Source organism: Notolepis coatsorum (genome assembly GCF_963971535.1).
Source record: "Notolepis coatsorum genome assembly, chromosome: 18".
In the NCBI taxonomy this organism is placed as follows: Eukaryota; Metazoa; Chordata; class Actinopteri; order Aulopiformes; family Paralepididae; genus Notolepis; species Notolepis coatsorum.
The window spans coordinates 20,986,269-21,003,389 of NC_140182.1; the positions used below are offsets into that span (position 1 = coordinate 20,986,269).

Here is a 17,121-nt window from a genome sequence, read left to right on the forward strand (position 1 = left end):
GCTGGTTAGATGAGGTTGTAGCTGGTTAGATGAGGTTGTAGCTGGTTAGATGAGGTTGTAGCTGGTTAGATGAGGTTGTAGCTGGTTAGATGAGGTTGTAGCTGGGCTGTAGTCCTTAGGTCCAAACTTGGTCCACTTTTCTGTTATTTTGGACTTGACTTGAGTCTGTTTTGACTTGGACTTGCCCCGGGCTCGGACCAGGTCTTGGACTTGTCCCGGGTTCGGACAATACTGGATGCTGACTCAACTTTATTCTTCGTCCAATCTAATCGTCCGTTTTCAAACACATGTATATTTTTCTCTACCTGTTCTGAAATACAATTATTGCCTGTGTCCACCAGTGGAATGAATATCTTTCATTATCTTTAGTATATATATATTTTTTTTTATCCACTTTTTCTCCTTATTTTTCTATTTTTTTCTCCCATCCCAATTTCGTGTATCCAATTCTCCCCTCCCCTGTCTTGAACGTTGCTCGACTATGCCCCCCACTGGTCGGTTGTAGAGAGGATAGAAGCCTTGCATCACGTGTTCTCTCCGGCACACGGGGAGGCAGCCTGTCACATCTTTTCGCCTGCCAGCGCGGACTCTCATTGGCGAGGTGTAACGCATGGGAGGCTCACACTACCCTAGCCACTTCCTGTCTCTGCTGGGCAGGCATCTCCCAACCGACCTGTAGGGGTCGCTGTCCACAACGTCCAATCCCCACCCATCGACTTCCACCCGCTGACTCTGCCAAATGAGCCAGTATGAGGGCCGGCCCAAGCCGGAGGCAATGCTGAGACTGGGATTCGATACCGGAGTCTCTTGCATTGGTGACGAGCGCGATCTCTGCTACGCCACCCAGCCCCCCCCCCCCCGCCATCTTTAGTATCTTTTGATCTTTGGTATGCTGCCTACTCTGGTCTTGGTTTTGAATAGGACAGGACTGGACCAGGTCTTGGACTTGGTCTTGACTGTACAGCCCTGGCACCCTCCCCTTACCTCCTTGAGGCCTCTGCAGAACCTGTCGAAGACTCTCTTCATGTTGCCTCCCTTCTCCATGGAGATGACCCTGGTGTGGTCCTCTTCATTGATCCAGACCAGGAAGGTCTTCTCATTGTTGTGCCTTAACAGGGGGAGAGAGAGGAGAAGAAGATATAAGCTGGAACGTGGAAATAGGATCTAAGCCTTGTCTTTTCATTTACCAGCAGCTTTTAAAATGCAATCGCTAAATATTGCAAAATGGTATTTTCTGACAGCATTCTAGCACATGTACAGTACATTTGAGGTGTTTATCAGATGCTTTTATCCAGAAGTGTATGGTGACAGTTGACAGGCTATCAAAATAGTCTCAGAATGAGCACTAGCTAGAAATAAACCATGGAAAAACAACAAGGAATACAAGAAAACAATCACATTCATGAGCTAGACATGTGGGATAAGTCAAGTAGGACCCTCCATTATCCACCAGGGTCAGTCAGAGAGATGCTTGTTTGTGCCTTGGGGTCAATCATAATTCTGTTTGTTAAAGAGGTCTGCACAGTGCTGCTGCAATATGATATTGATTTTTAACCCTTGCACTACCACACTACAGAAGGTTAACCATTTCACTACCATACTACAGATGGTTAACCTTCTGTAGTGTAAGGGTTAACATTCTGTATTGTCGCAGTGAAAGGGTTAACCATTTGGTAGTGTGGTAGTGAAAGGGTTAAACATTACTGTAAATACATCAGTAGGCAAGGCTGCTTGGGGGATTAATGGATTACATGTAAAGATAATCTAGTAATCTCTTTTTTTAACAGAGACAATGCACATGAATGAATTGCTGTAAATATGCCAGAGTTAGCCTTGGTCAGATGGCACATAGGCTCCATAAAAGCAAAAGGAAATCTGATTAGGTCTACAATAAGGCTGTAATTATTTGTTACAATTGGGCTCTAGGTTACTACTATCCTGCAGCTAGTGTAGTGCAGGTTCAGATCAGGTGATGGTAGTTCTAGACTCTAGGTTGCTACTATCCTGCAGCTATAGTGTAGTGCAGGTTCAGATCAGGTGATGGTAGCTCTAACGTTATACGACACACAGCTCCTTCCTCTTAGGTACTGCAGTGGCATTGTGAGCTATTTTTACTGACCTTCCTAAAACTCTTAGAGGTATAATTAGGTAATGGATAGGTCCAGACTGGGCTAGGACCAGACTGGTGGATGGAATAATGGATTGGATTTTGATTTTAGAGAAGAAGAGGGGGAGGATTGGGGGGGTGATAAGGGGAGACTTTTGGAAAGGAAAGAACAGGAAGAAAAAATAAAGAGAGGAGAGCAAGATGTAGATAGAGGAAGGTGTGTATGGTCGGAGTGTATATTCCACCGCAAGCCAGCAATAGTGTCGCGCTCTCCAGACTCCACGATGAGGTAAATAGAATCCAAGCAGCGAACGTTAACGCCGCCATTGTAGTAGTGGGTGATTTCAATAGCGCCAATCTGAGAAAGGTTTTGCCTGACTTCTATCAGCATGTGACTTGTAACACCAGAGGCGGTAACATCCTAGATCACTGTTACACGCAATTCAAGGGTGGCTACAAGGCTCATTCTGCTAGTGGCTTTGGTAAGTCTGATCACGCGGCCATTTTCCTTTCACCAAAGTACAAACAAAGAATCAAGAGCACTCCTGTAGTCTCGCGAGAGGTGCAGAAATGGGATGTGGAGTCGGGGGGGATGCTCCAGGCTGCGTTTGAGTGCACAGACTGGAGCGTGTTCCGCGACACAGATAACATTAATGTCTACACGGAGACAGTGCTGGACTATGTTCGTACTTTGGTGGAAGAAACAATCCCCACTACCACAATTAGAGTTTACCCAAATCAAAAACCCTGGGTAGACAAATCCGTCCGTGAAGCTCTGAAAGCGCGCACCAAAGCATACAACGACGGCCTAGTGGCAGGCAACATGAATGACCACAAGGTGGCGCGATACAACGTAAGGAGGACAGTGACAGAGGCCAAACGGCGCTACAGGGATAAAATTGAACTCCAGTTTGAACAGGCTGACTCCAGAGCTATGTGGCAGGGGCTCAAAACGATGACAGACTACAAAGGCACCTCCCTCAAACTGAACAGTGACATCTCCTTAGCAAATGACCTCAATACCTTCTATGCGAGGTTTGATGCTGGTAATAACAACACCAGCCCACAAGCCACGGCAATGGGGGGGGGGGGGGGGGGGGGTCTGCTGCTGATGGAGACTCAGTGTTCAGGGTAACAGAGCATGAGGTGAGGCGGACCTTTAAAAAAGTGAATATCAGGAAGGCAGCAGGACCGGACGGCATCCCCGGCCGCGTCCTAAAAGTCTGTGCCGACCAACTGGCCCCGGTATTCACTGACATATTTAACCTGTCCTTAGAACAGGCTGTCATCCCCACCTGCCTGAAGAAGTCCACTATTATCCCTGTACCCAAAAAATCCAAGCCTGCTTGCCTCAACGACTACCGCCCTGTAGCTCTCACCTCCATAGCCATGAAGTGCTTTGAGAAGCTAGTAAAGGGCTACATCTGCTCCTCCCTCCCCATCAACATGGACCCCCTGCAATTTGCATACCACCCCAACAGGTCCACGGAGGACGCCATAGCCCATGTGCTGCACACAGCAGCATCACACCTGGACAAGAGGAAGGGGAACTATGTGAGAATGCTATTCATCGACTACAGCTCGGCATTCAATACCATAGTCCCCTCCATACTCATAGCCAAGCTCAGGGACCTGGGCTTGAACTATGACCTCTGCCAGTGGGTCTTGGACTTCCTGACGGGCAGACCCCAGGTGGTGAGAGCAGGCAACTGCACCTCCTCATCCATCACCCTCAACATAGGGGCCCCCCAGGGCTGTGTTCTGAGTCCCCTCCTCTACTCCCTGTACACACACGACTGTGTGGCTCAGCGGAGTAGCAACACAATCATCAAATTTGCTGACGACACAGTGGTGGTGGGCCTGATCTCTGCCAACGACGAGAGGGCCTACCTGGAAGAGGTCAAGGTCCTGGCGGGATGGTGCCAGGAAAACAGCCTCTCCCTGAACATCAGCAAAACAAAGGAGATGAGCCGAACGCACAATTGGAGGGGGGCTCCCCACCCTCCAGAACATTTACAACAAGCGGTGCAGGGGCAAGGCTAAGAGAATCATTAAAGAGTCTCAAGGCGAGCACAGAAAGACTCAGAAGAAGCTTCTATCCCCAGGCCATCAGGCTGCTAAACGAACAATGAACACTACACAACAACAACCATCAAACGCACATAGCACACACATCCACACGCACACACTCACTTTAAACAAACACACTGTAGCACCCACTCCACACACTTTATAGCACACACTCACTTTAAACAAACACACTGTAGCACCCACTCCCCACACTTTATATTTATTGATGAAGGATTGCACTACAACTCGTACACCTTACTGTAAATTGTACCTAAATTGTACCTCATCCCATTTCTGCTTTGCACTATATAGTATTGTACATTAGTACACTGCATAGTATTGTATATTATATGGTAACTCAGTTACGTCTATTCTGCATCGAACATTGTACATATGTCTATACTGAACACTGTGACCTCATTTTCTACTTCTAATTTACATGCTATACTATGTTATTTGATACTATCTTGTCTAGCACAGTCTCTGGAGCGTAACAGTAAGAAGCATTTTGTATGAAAGTATTCTGTACTTCTGTATGACAACTATTAAAGAAACTTGAGAAACTTGGGTGTGTGTGTGTGTGTGTGTGTGTGTGTGTGTGTGTGTGTGCGTGCGTGCGTGTGTGTGAAAGGGGCAATCCATGGCCTGACAGGAGAGGCAGAGAGAGGAGCAGGTAGTTTAATGTCCGAGGCAGAGCAGGGGGGAAGTGGGCAAGCCTCGAACCACAACAAGAGCCATGCACCATGACAAAGAACTGAGCAGAAGACAAATGACAAATGAGACACACCTGGGATAATTACATACAAGGAGACTGCAAAGAACTAGACAGCGAACATAGAACTATATGCAGGGGCGGAGCTTCCTACAGGCGACATAGGCGGTTGCCCAAAAAATGCCCAGCAAAAAAATATCTGCAACCAATATTGGTGAAGCTTGCCTAGGGTGCCAAATGTGCTAGGTCTGGCCCTGACTATACAGAGAGAGAGAGAGAGAGAGAGAGAGAGAGAGAGGGGAGGGGGTGGGAGAGAGAGAGAGAGAGAGAGAGAGAGAGAGAGAGAGAGAGAGAGAGAGAGAGAATGAATTATTAAGGAAAGACTGGCATGGAGTATGCCCAGAGGGAGGGGTGCTGATTGATCCTGGCCAGTCTACAGGTTGCAGCAGCCTATTTATGGCTTTGTGCTGAAACTCAGTGCTCAGAGGCCATTGTCCTCAGTGCTAATGCACCTCCACCACGGTTCAGTATAATGGGGTAAATCAAATTGTCCACCTCTGTACCACCTCTCTCGCTAGATGGCTGAGAAAGAAAGACAGCTCTGTATGAAGTTATGTGGGGGTTAACTGGGTTTCGGCAGTAGGACAGTAATGCAGAATGGGTGAAATACTAACTGGCTGCAAAACAACGACACATCACCAATGGAAAATATAGTAAATGTTGCTGCTGCTTACCAAATACCACGGGCATCTGGCCAGTCACGGGCCATGCCTGCACAGGTCAGGAGTGGAGACTTGGGCTTGTCGAACAGGAAGTGGTCCTGCAGTAACAACACAGAGGTTAGGTGTGTGTAGCCTACATAGAACAGTAAACGTCTGGTAATACCTGCGTTGAGAGTCAAAGGGGGGCGCTACGAGACGTATTGTACGCTGTGACAGTTGTTATCGATCTGATCAATCGTTATTTTATTGGAAGTGGATCAAATGTGCAACGTACACATGTTCACCCAAATTCGGGCTTCCTGTGTAAGTATCTTTAACTCTTCTATTTCTTCCTTTGAGGACACATAATACATGTCAAATGGGTGAGATATTAATGTCAACGACAATACGGGAAGGATTACGACACATTGTTCCATCACAATAAATTGCTTCTATATTTCTATATTATATTGTTTGCTTTGTTTATTAGCATTTTCTGTACCCATAATCCTTATTTAAGGGTCATTTTCTGTACCCATAATCCTTATTTAAGGGTCATTCTCTGTACCCATAATCCCTATTTAAGGGTAATTTTCTGTACCCATAATCTCTATATAAAAGGTAATTCTCTGTACCCATAATCTCTATATAAGGGTAATTTTCTGTACCCATAATCTCTATATAAAAGGTAATTTTCTGTACCCATAATCTCTATGTAGCCGGTGTGATCTTGTCTGCGTTGTGTTTAAAGTCGATTCGACCCCTGTTAAGGGATCGCCCTGAGTGGGAGTTGAACCCCGGACGCCAGCGTCGCGGACGGCATCACAGACCACTAAGCAAGAAGTGAATTCACTGCTTGCTTCCGGGTCTGGATGCCTCTGGGGAGTGAGTTTACTTGCAGTACCGCTTACCATCCACAGCCACGTCACTACTTGTACCCGTGACTGTGGATATACTGCGGTACCTCCGTTACATCTATATAAGGGTAATTTTCTGTACCCATAATCTCTATATAAGGGTAATTTTCTGTACCCATAATCTCTATATAAGGGTAATTTTCTGTACCCATAATCATTATTTAAGGGTCATTTTCTGTAACCATAATCATTATTTAAGGGTAATTTTTTGACAACGAGGGTTGGACCCCCCCTATCTATCTGTCTATTTTACTGCCGTGAAGCACTTTGGGCTGCAATTCTTGTATGAAAGGTCCTATACTAATAAAGTGTATTATTATTATTATTATTAACCCTTTCACTACCACACTGATTGATTGATTGATTGAAAAGTTTATTAACAGATTGCAGAATGGGTACAGTACAGTACAGCTCAATACATACAATTGTTAAGGGGATGCAGACCAGAGAAAGACCTTCGTCTTGTTTACATCAGGGTCCCCCATTTTCAATTCATCATAACATATATGACATACATGACATACAGATAGACAGTACTGCTACATCTATACATTTATGACATATCAGATTTGCAAATACAGTACTGTTTGTGATACAAAAGTGTCCAGAAAAGGAGTGTATATACATTTGGCATAGAAGCTGTACATTGGAGGAGGTTGGTTGGGTGGGGTGGGGTTGGGTGGGTTGGGTGAGGGCTGTACATTGGAGGTGGGGGGGGGGGGGGGGGGGGGGGTTGGGAAGGGGACACACACACATTTTACACTGTACATTGGAATATTGACAAAGCCTTACTTGGTCATTTACTGTACAACTGGGTTAGGACATTTGTAGGGGCCAGTTTCGAATTGCAGTCTCACGTAGGTGTTTTTTGAGAGTGTTTTTGAAGGTGGGTAGTGATTCACATTCCTTTACAGCTTTAGGTAGGGCGTTCCACATTGATGTGGCATAATTGCGAAACGTGTTTAGTCCCTTGTTTGAGCCGAATCTGGGTTTTACATGATTTTTGGAGCTCCCTCTGGTGTTGTGATCGTGGTATTCACTGACCTTTGGGAAGTATTTTGACATGTACATGGGTACCTTGGTCGCGTAGTGTATCTTGTAGACCAGGCCCATTGCAAGTTGCTGTACTCTGTCGTCTACTCTAAGCCATCCTAGGTTGTCAAAGTGGGCAGGGGTGAGGTGGGTTCTAGGAGTCAGGTCAAGTAGTAGTCTGACTAGCTTGTTTTGAGATGTTTGTAATTTGTTTTTTAGTGCCTTTGAGGTGCTTTGGTACCATGAGGTGCAAGCATAGTCGTAGTACCCTTGAATGAGTGCTCCTGCTAGAGTCTTCAGGGTATTCTTGTTTACCAGAGAGGAGATCCGGTACAAGAATCGCGTTCGTTGGTTGACTTTTTTTATTACATTGGATGCCATTTTGTCACAGGAAAGATTAGCCTCTAGGATGGAACCCAGGTAGGTAATTTCATCTTTCCTTGTGATAATATTGTCACCCACTGTAACCGAGAAGCCGTCGGTCTTGCTGAGTTTGTTATTTGAACCGAAGAGAATGGACTCTGTTTTGCCCATGTGTAATGATAGTTTGTTGTCGGCGAGCCATATGCAGATTTTGCCTAGTTCCGAGCTGAGGGCTTTTTCAACCTGTAACTTGTTCTTGTCAGAGACCAGCAGGGCTGAGTCGTCCGCAAACAGGAACAAGTTGCAGTCACAAGCTGACGACATGTCATTTGCATAAATTAGGAATAGTAGCGGTCCTAGTATGCTTCCTTGTGGAACACCACAGCTCACTGTGAGGGGGGGGGATAGGGTACCGTTTACTTCCACCATCTGTTCCCTCCCCTCCAGGTAGGATTGTATCCAGCTCACTGATAAACTATCAAAACCAATTGCTTTTAGCTTGTCAATCAGAATGGTGTGATTGACAGTGTCGAAGGCCTTTTGTAGGTCCAGCATGACCATGCCGCAGTATTTGCCCGCGTCCACCTCTTGTTTGATGTGGTCGTTCAAGTAGAGAAGGCATGTGTCAGTGGAGTGGGATGTTCTGAAGCCAGATTGGAATTCGTAGATTAGATTTTTTTCCGCGAGGTACTTTTCGATCTGTTCGTATACTATTTTTTCCATGACTTTCGAGATGGATGTAAGGATAGAAACAGGGCGGTAGTTACCCGGGTCTAATTTGCTGCCCTTTTTGTGCAGGGGTGTTACTCTCGCAATTTTGAAGTCCTTGGGGACGTGTCCCTGTTTTATGGAGAGGTTTATTATGTGTGTGATGACTGGGGTGATGGCTGCTGCTGAGTCTCTGAGGAATTTGGAGGGGATGTTGTCATGGCCAGTGGCCTTGTTTGGTTGGAGGGCGCTCAGTTTTTTGAGTACCTCATCTGTAGTTACTATTTCCAGTTTGAAGTCGTCTTTGTGGACGCCTAGGTTCATGTAGTATGCTACTATGTGTTCTACCCCATACTGCCCTGAGTGGGAGGGTAGTTTGTTTACCAGTGTTGTGGCTATGTTTGTGAAGAAAGTGTTTAAGTAATTGGCTACATCCAGCTTGTCTGTGATGAGCGTGTTGTCCGTCTTTATGTTTATGTTTGAGAACCTGGTTTTGAGTTTTTTACTGCAGCCTAGTTGATTGTTGAGTAATTTCCAAAGTTCACGTGGTTTATTTTTGTTTTCCTCGGTTTTGTCATTGATGAAATTTTTTTTAGCAGTTTTGATCATGGAGTTTACGTCATTTCTTAGTCTGTTTCTTTCTAGTTTGAGTTCAGTCACGTGGTCTTGGAGTTCACTGCTCGTGCTTTTGGTAAGCTTTGACTGACTTTTACGAAACTCAGAGCATTTTTTGTCTCTGGCTTTCATAGCGGTCAGTATTTCAGTGTGCATCCATGGCTCAGCGCGATTTTTTACCCTGTGGTTCTTAGGGGGGCCATTTTGTTTAGTATTGATGAAAATTTGGTTTTGAAGCCAAGCCAAGTTTCTTCAACCAGTGTACCATTGAGTTCATCTGACCAGTCCAGATTCTCCAGTTCAAGGTTAAAGGCCTCGCTAGAGTAGGTTTTGAGGTCTCTAGATGTGACTGTTTTGTGACAGCCAGCCTTTAGTTTTAGCTTTTTGCGGGTACAGAATATCATGTAATGATCACTTAACCCGCATGCTATAACCCCTTTACTGGAGATCTTGGACTTGTCAGAGGTCAGTATGAGGTCAATGGTAGTCTGAGTTGATTCACATATCCTTGTGGGTTGGGTGATTAGTTGGCTGAGGCCGTGCAGATCACAAAACCTATTGAAGGATTTGAAGACGGGTGCATTTTTTTGTTGCATATCCGTGTTCCAATCCCCAATAAGAATTTTTTCCGCATCCTCAGCTCCAGCTAAGCACACATCCAGAGTATCATAAAAGCCAGTTTGATCTGGCGGTCTGTATATTGTTAATATTGTAAAGTCAGTCAAAGCTTACCAAAGGGTTAACCCTTTCACTGTGATAATACAGAAGGTTAACCCTTTCACTGCAGCACGACAGCAGGTTAACCCTTTCACTACCACACAACAGAAGGTTAACCCTTTCACTACCACACTACAGACGGTTAACCGTCTGTAGTGTGGTAGTGAAAGGGTTAACCTTCTGTAGTGTGTTAGTGAAAGGGTTAAAGTTGATTACAGTATATGGGCCCCCACTCACATCAATGAGCTGCTGCTGTTCCTGGTCCGTCATTATAGTGAGGCTGTAGTATTTACCGGCCAGGTCTCCCTTTAGACCGGCCAGGGCGTCCACCACTACCCTCTCCACCTCCCTGCGCTCGGCGCGGGTACAGGCCGGGGGGAGGCTCAACCCCCGGATGCTGCGGCCCGTCCTCACCCGGGATGACAGCACGTAGCGCTCGTCGAACTGGCCAGACGTGATCTGAGCAACACAGGAGGAGGGGATTAGCTGGACGTGAATCTGTGATCATCTGAGAATAGAGGCCTTTCACGGAGTGTTCAGAATGCCCATTTTCCTCCATGTTGGAAGAAACACAATGGTTGCTATGTGAGTAAGCACATTTAAAACAATTGTAGTCGCACCAAAGTGCTGTACATATAAATGTCACTATAATAAAACACAGTAAAAACATGGCAAAAAAAAAAGATACAAACAAATGAAAAAAGGAAATAGAAATAGAATGTGTGTGCGAAACAACGGTTGCTATGTGTTGATATATGAGAAATATATAAAAATAAAATTACCAAATTGGTGTTTTATTATGGTTCATATGAACAAGTCACAGTGGAACAGTAATATCACGCTTTTCCAATGTTTTATTTACCACTGCACTGAAATGAGGCAATTTATTTTAAAAGTGGTTACCAATGTTACAGGCAGCCATGTTGGAAGAATGAGAACTACACAAATGTTCTGTGCAAATGTTCTGTGCCTCTATTCACAAATCACAAACATGATACCAAGCTGGTTGATATGGAAGAAATCAATCTTTTGTGATATGGAAGGACTTTTTCTCTCAATATCAATATATATCATGATATCTGCTCACGTATGTGAAATCATGGGTTATGTAATCCAGTTGATGTTGATCTCATTGAACTGTATAGTAATGTAAAGGTGTGAAAAACTGCAATTTTCAATTGAGATTCCCTCAGATATTTCTGAAATGTTTTGTGAGAAATTCGAGTTAATATGTGCTTGTTATTATCAATTTAGAGATAATTGTGTCTCGATTTCATCACAATATGATCCCACTGAAAAACGTTAAATTATTCATCATATTAAATTATCACCCGTTCCTCTGTCTCTACACAACACTTCCTGTCTCCAGGAAGGCTGTGGTGTTCAGGTCACCAGGTGTGTCATTTAGCATTTAGTCTCACTCCAAACAATATATTTCACCAAAGAAAATGTTAGCTCTTTCTCAAATTACTACAAAATGACTGCTGGTATAAAAAGCACAACCCATCACAGGTTATTTCATTAACAATGCTGATTTATGTTGCACACACATCTAAAAACGTATTTGACACACATTGATTTTATTTGACAGTTATTGAGATTAAATAATTTGAATATGACCACCAGTGATGTCATCGGGGACATTGAATCCTTGTGTTGTTTTAATTAAAGCACCATGAAATTATGTAGATGAAGAAATAGCAATACCTTTACTAGAGTAGCAAAAATAATTGTGATGTCAATCATCAGATATCAAATCTGATGCAGTTCCATAGACAATGCATTTGGAAAGATGATAGATAGATGACATTGCGAGCACCCTGGAGGATGTTCTGAGTATATGGGTACATTTCCTGTTTCAGAAGTGATAATGCTACTGTAGAATAAAGCAAATTTTGGGTAAAAAGTCAAACAAACATTCTGTGGGTCCACAATATCAGTCTCCCATTCATCGTCAGTGCAGCAGCTCCAGACTTCATACCTGATGATGTCACAAGTCTGAGTCTTACTTCTCTGGTGTCTGGCTTTGGGAGAGAATAGCTCATGTTCACAAATATTGGTTGAACTTTCCTAGGCCATGGAAATAACATATTGTGATTATTAATTTGGGTGGTTGCGGTTCAGTCTCACTACCTTGCTGGCGTCCAGGTCAGTGGGGTGTTTCATGGTGTGAGGGTCGTAGCCGTTGTGTCTCTCCTTGATGACAGGGTCCAACAGGTCAGCAAATACCTGAAACCACACAACAACATTATGTTCATGTTTTGTGCATTATACTGTATGTTTGTTTGTGTTTTTGCAAAGCTTCTGGAACCCTATAATGGTTGTAAAGATTATAGTTTCTTTCCACTAAAAGCGTGTGCAGCTCACGTTACTTTGACTAATGTTCGCAATTTTGTCATTTTCAAATGATTAATAAAGGCACTATTTCTCACTTATGTGTAGTTTGATCAACTGTCAACTTTTCACAGAATTTTACAAAATTTACAAAAGTCCTCCTCCGGATTCCTGAACGTGTGAAACGGTCTCCATAAGTGGCCAAAATCTGTGCAGCTGGGTTTCCATGAATGAAGAACTTTCTTAACATTCTTAAACTGCAAAGCGCGTTCTTGTACACCTGAATTTGCTTACAGACACGCCCCACCAGCTCCTTATAAGGCAAAGGAGGCGTGTGCAAAACGGCCTCACTAAGCCGTTTCTCCACGCATTTATTTAGTTCTAGCAATAGGAATCAAACCAACCATAAATAATATCATAGAGAAGAAGACAGTATATGGCATATTAATACAGTATATTCCACTATACAGTAGCTATATCCGCGGCAATCGGTTTAGTTCTTATTTATTTAGTTTGCAGTGTGTGTGTGTGTGTGTGTAATGCTCACGATGCCTCATTGAGTCAGGACTATAAATGCAAAATGTAATTGTCATATTTATTATCATTATAATTATTTAATTCCACGGATGTCTGTAGTATCGGCAATCCCCAATTACTTGTCCCAGAGAAAGCTGTTGAAACACACCGGTCTGTCCGACTTACGACTGCCTTTTCGAGTTCGTAAATCCTACGTAAATCCTACAACAAATTTACAATACGAAGCCGTTCGAGAATGCCGAATAAGTACGTAAATCGAGTTACGAAGGAATTCCTTGGTAACTTTCACGTATGTCCGTTCGAGAATGAGGACCATTCTTTGCAAGGCAAAGATACACAGCACACTCAAACCTACAACAAATTGCTTTTATTTTTCAAAGGTAATAAATCTGTAAACACACATCAAATGCCAAAACAAACACATACCTTTGACTCAGAATTGTCTGTTTCATTGAAATGTGCACAGCAGTAGTTTGTTTATACTTCAGAAGTATGATATTTAAGTTAAACTAGGTCCCCAAAATGAAAGGAAGTGAATGAGGAGCCTGACACCTGGGAGGAATGGTGGTGTTGACAGAAGACGACAGGCACAGCAGTGGTCGCTAGCTTACTTAGTAGATTACTTTACATAGAGGTAAGACTGATGAAACGTGACAAGTTCTACTAGAGTGAAATATCCCTTTAAGTGTAATGATCTCTGACTGAAGAGGTCTGGTACCACATTGCACCGCTCCCACCTCACCACCCCAACTCCCCTCACAAGTGTCTGACCTCGTATGTCTCCTCGTCCCCTGCCACCATGCCCACGGTCTTGATGAAGGGGTGTCCTGGGTTGTCCACCCCCGTCTGGATGGCCTGGTCCAGCGTGTACCCATTCGGCGTGACCTTGTCGCACAGCTTGGCATAGATAGCTGGAGTCAGGTGGCTGGCCATGCAGTTGTTGTGCTTGCGTAGGTCAGGGTAGTCCGCGCTGTTCGAATACAAGCGCAATTTTAGACATTGTTGAAGGTTACAGAAGGAATTAGTGCCTGTTTCTTTTCAGGGCAATACTATGCCTTTCGGGATAGTGATACAATTTGTATTTGTTTCAGTGGAATTCAATATTATGGACTCTTTTATCTCATTTGTCAATAAAGTTGAAAGGAGCCAAGATAGTGGACATGACAGTCCTGTGGCCCTGTGCCAAGGGTGGTAGTAGCCAAAAGAACTCGCATATCAAATCTATGATTGATCACCTTGCTGATTATGCAGTGAGTAAGGGAAATAACCAGTGGCGGACTCAGGCTGTTTGAAGGGCAGGGGCGAAAAGAAAAAAAGGGCACCTACTGCACAACATGGGACCCCATCAGTGAGCAAAAAGCTATGATGAGTCATGTATGGTGAAATAGTCTTCATCCTTGATTAAGATTAACATTAGTATAATAGACAATCCAGATTAATAGTATAACCACACCTCATATGATAAAAACACACAGGGAACAATACACCTTTAAAATGTTTATTTCACCTCATTGTCGTGTTTGAAAAGTAGATTTATCATGGTGTTTGAAAAGTAAATGATCATGGTGTTTGAAAAGTTAATTATCACTTTTAATAATTTTGTTTTGCAATAAAAAAAAAATAAAAATAAAGAGTTAATTATCATACCCAAACCATTAATGCAGTGGTACATTTATCAATGCTAAAGATATCAGTGAGGAATATAAATATTTGGGAAACAGCATTTTAATATGGTCTGGGTTGAAAAATAGTGAACCTATACACAACATATATTTTACAGGATATAAAACAGTTTAACAGTTGAAGTTAATTCGAGTGCCGTTGAGCTTCTTCCTTTCTCTCTCCTAACTCTCCTTCTCTCCTCCTGCCCTCTCCTTCTGTCCTCCTATACTCCCGTTCTCTCCTCCTGTACTCCCCTTCTCTCCTCCTGTCCTCTCATTCTCTCCTCATGTCCTCTCCTCTCCTTCTCTCATCATGTCCTCTCCTTCTCTCCTCTATCTCTATCTCTCCCTCCCCCATCTCTATCTTCCCCATTCTCTCCATTAAACGTAATGTATTGTACCACTGGCTGGATCAGTGGGATATTTTAATGGCAACAGGAGAGCATTAAAGTTATTTGTTGTTGTGTCGTTTGAATAATTTCTCTCCCTATCATCATTTTCATCCTCGCTTTCTTTAGCATCTCCATGACCGTCTTCATCATCATTTCTCTCCATAGCATCATATGCATTCTCTTTCCTCCACTTCTTCATCATTTATCTCCATAGAATCATCTGCATTTTCTCTTTCCTCCACTTCTTCACCATCTCTCCTCCTGATATCATCATTTCCCTCTTGAATATCTCCATCTTCATTGTCTGTACTGTCTTTATCTAAGGTGGAGTGTTACGGTGGGGTAGGTATGTTGGACCCAATTGCAGAGTTGAACATAGGAGGCGGAATGCGATAGTTGTTCTTTCACAATTAACCAGTTTCTTTATTGTGAACAGGAAGCATAACACGATAAAGTAAATACTTTGAAACAGGCAAATCAAAGGGAAGACGTAAGTCTCCAAAAACAAGGAAGTAGTTATAAACTCAAACTGAGAAATGTTTGTAGGGCCAACATCCACACGATAATACATTCATTAATAAATGAATACTAAATGGACTAAGCACGACACCACTCTTGGTATCACCATTATGCTCCCGACATGAGCGATAACAAATGCTTCAGGTAGTACGCCTGTGGACAGTGAAGAACTGACAAAGAGAGAGGACATCAGGTGAGCATATGAAGGAGAGTCAACACACAGCAGGCGTTAATTAGCAATCAGGACAAATTAGAAGAGAGGAAGGGTGAAATACTCCAGGGTGGCGCTAGGACTTTTACTCCTACAAGAGAGCAAAAGGCCCAAACATTACAGTGGAGCAAATAATATTTGTTTTATAATAGTAATATAATTGTACTGTATATAATATTCGTACTGTAGCCTACAATGTTATAATTGTATTATAAAATAATATGTCATACAGCACTACCACTAGCCCTCTTGCCTTGATTGGAATAAAAAGGGTCTATGGTTGGTCAATTTAAATGTTTAAGACAAAATGTTCTGTCCAAAATAAGCATTATTGACCATGTTAGCACCAGATTCTCAGTTATAATCCAAACTATGGCTCTGTGAGACAAGCTTGTAGCTAGTAGTGAGGACTTACAAATACATACCTGTATCCTTATCTCCTCCCTTGGGGACATTAACGTGTGTTATCGGGCCTTACAAATACATTTTATTTACTATTGTTGCTTTGGACAAAAAATTTCAAAGAGAAGCTGCCTCTTGCAGCATTTTCAGCTGCTTTTTAATATTCTTCTGATTTCTTTCTCTCCTTGGCATTCTGTAATCATAGAATATAGGCCAATGCTAAACCCACTTTTAGGTTTACTACCACTCTTAAGTTAGCTTTAAAAAGCAATTCACACTGAACTTTAAAGTGCTATGGGTATATTTTGTGCAAATAATCCAAAAATTATTTTTACACTTTATTTCTAAATTGAGAACACAGGTTAGCATAGAATCAGCCTAGCAAGGTAAGGTTTAGTTAGCTAGCCGGGAGCATGTTCCCCGGGTCCTATGTTCCCTGATTGATTGATTGATTGATTTATTGAACATTTTAGACCACCAGCCCTGATTCCAAACTCTAACCTTAACCAACTTCGAAAGAGGGCCTAAGCTTAACCAGTTCGAAACAAGGCGGACATTAATAATGAATAAAATAATAAAAATGTATAAAATGTTCAATCAACATAGGACCCGGGGAACATAGGACCCGGGGAACATAGGGATGATCCCAGCTAGCCTACAGTAGCCTAGGCTAAAACATACCGCCAGGGCCGGACTCATGGGGAAATAATTCAGGCTGGGAAATATAGTGCGAAATATAGTCCCAGTCAGGCCACTTTTTAAGCGGGCCCCCACCAGGATTTTTTTTTGTGGGCTAGCATAATGTCAAGTATTAACAACAACACTGATTTCAATGGATTTTTTTTTTTGTATTGTCAAATTAAAAGAAATACTCACTCTTACCATTAAGGAACTAAATTGCACTCTTCAAAAACGCCATAAAAATCTTTTATTCAACTTCCGCCCTGATCATAACCACCACATATTCAATACGTTTTTGAATTTTAACCCTTTAAATGCCAGTTTGTGTGATGGCATCACAAATTATTGTTAAAAAAACACACAAAAAATATAATATATCAAATGCAATATAGATTTTTCTGGGGGGGATTATTACAGGCTAGCATGTGTCAATGATTAGCAA

General features: G+C 42.9%; 1 protein-coding gene across 1 annotated transcript in view; it reads right to left on the bottom strand.

The window, feature by feature from the left end:
- Nucleotides 1-17,121, bottom strand: part of LOC311244965 (creatine kinase U-type, mitochondrial-like) — a 37,469-nt gene that overhangs the window by 12,467 nt on the left and 7,881 nt on the right. Inside the window, exons 3-7 of the mRNA XM_084334679.1 lie at nt 13,585-13,783; nt 12,076-12,171; nt 10,180-10,401; nt 5,624-5,709; nt 985-1,108 (exon numbers count right to left, since the gene is read on the bottom strand). Of these exons, the coding sequence (XP_084190805.1) occupies nt 985-1,108; nt 5,624-5,709; nt 10,180-10,401; nt 12,076-12,171; nt 13,585-13,783 (727 nt within the window). The remainder of the gene's footprint in view (nt 1-984; nt 1,109-5,623; nt 5,710-10,179; nt 10,402-12,075; nt 12,172-13,584; nt 13,784-17,121) is intronic.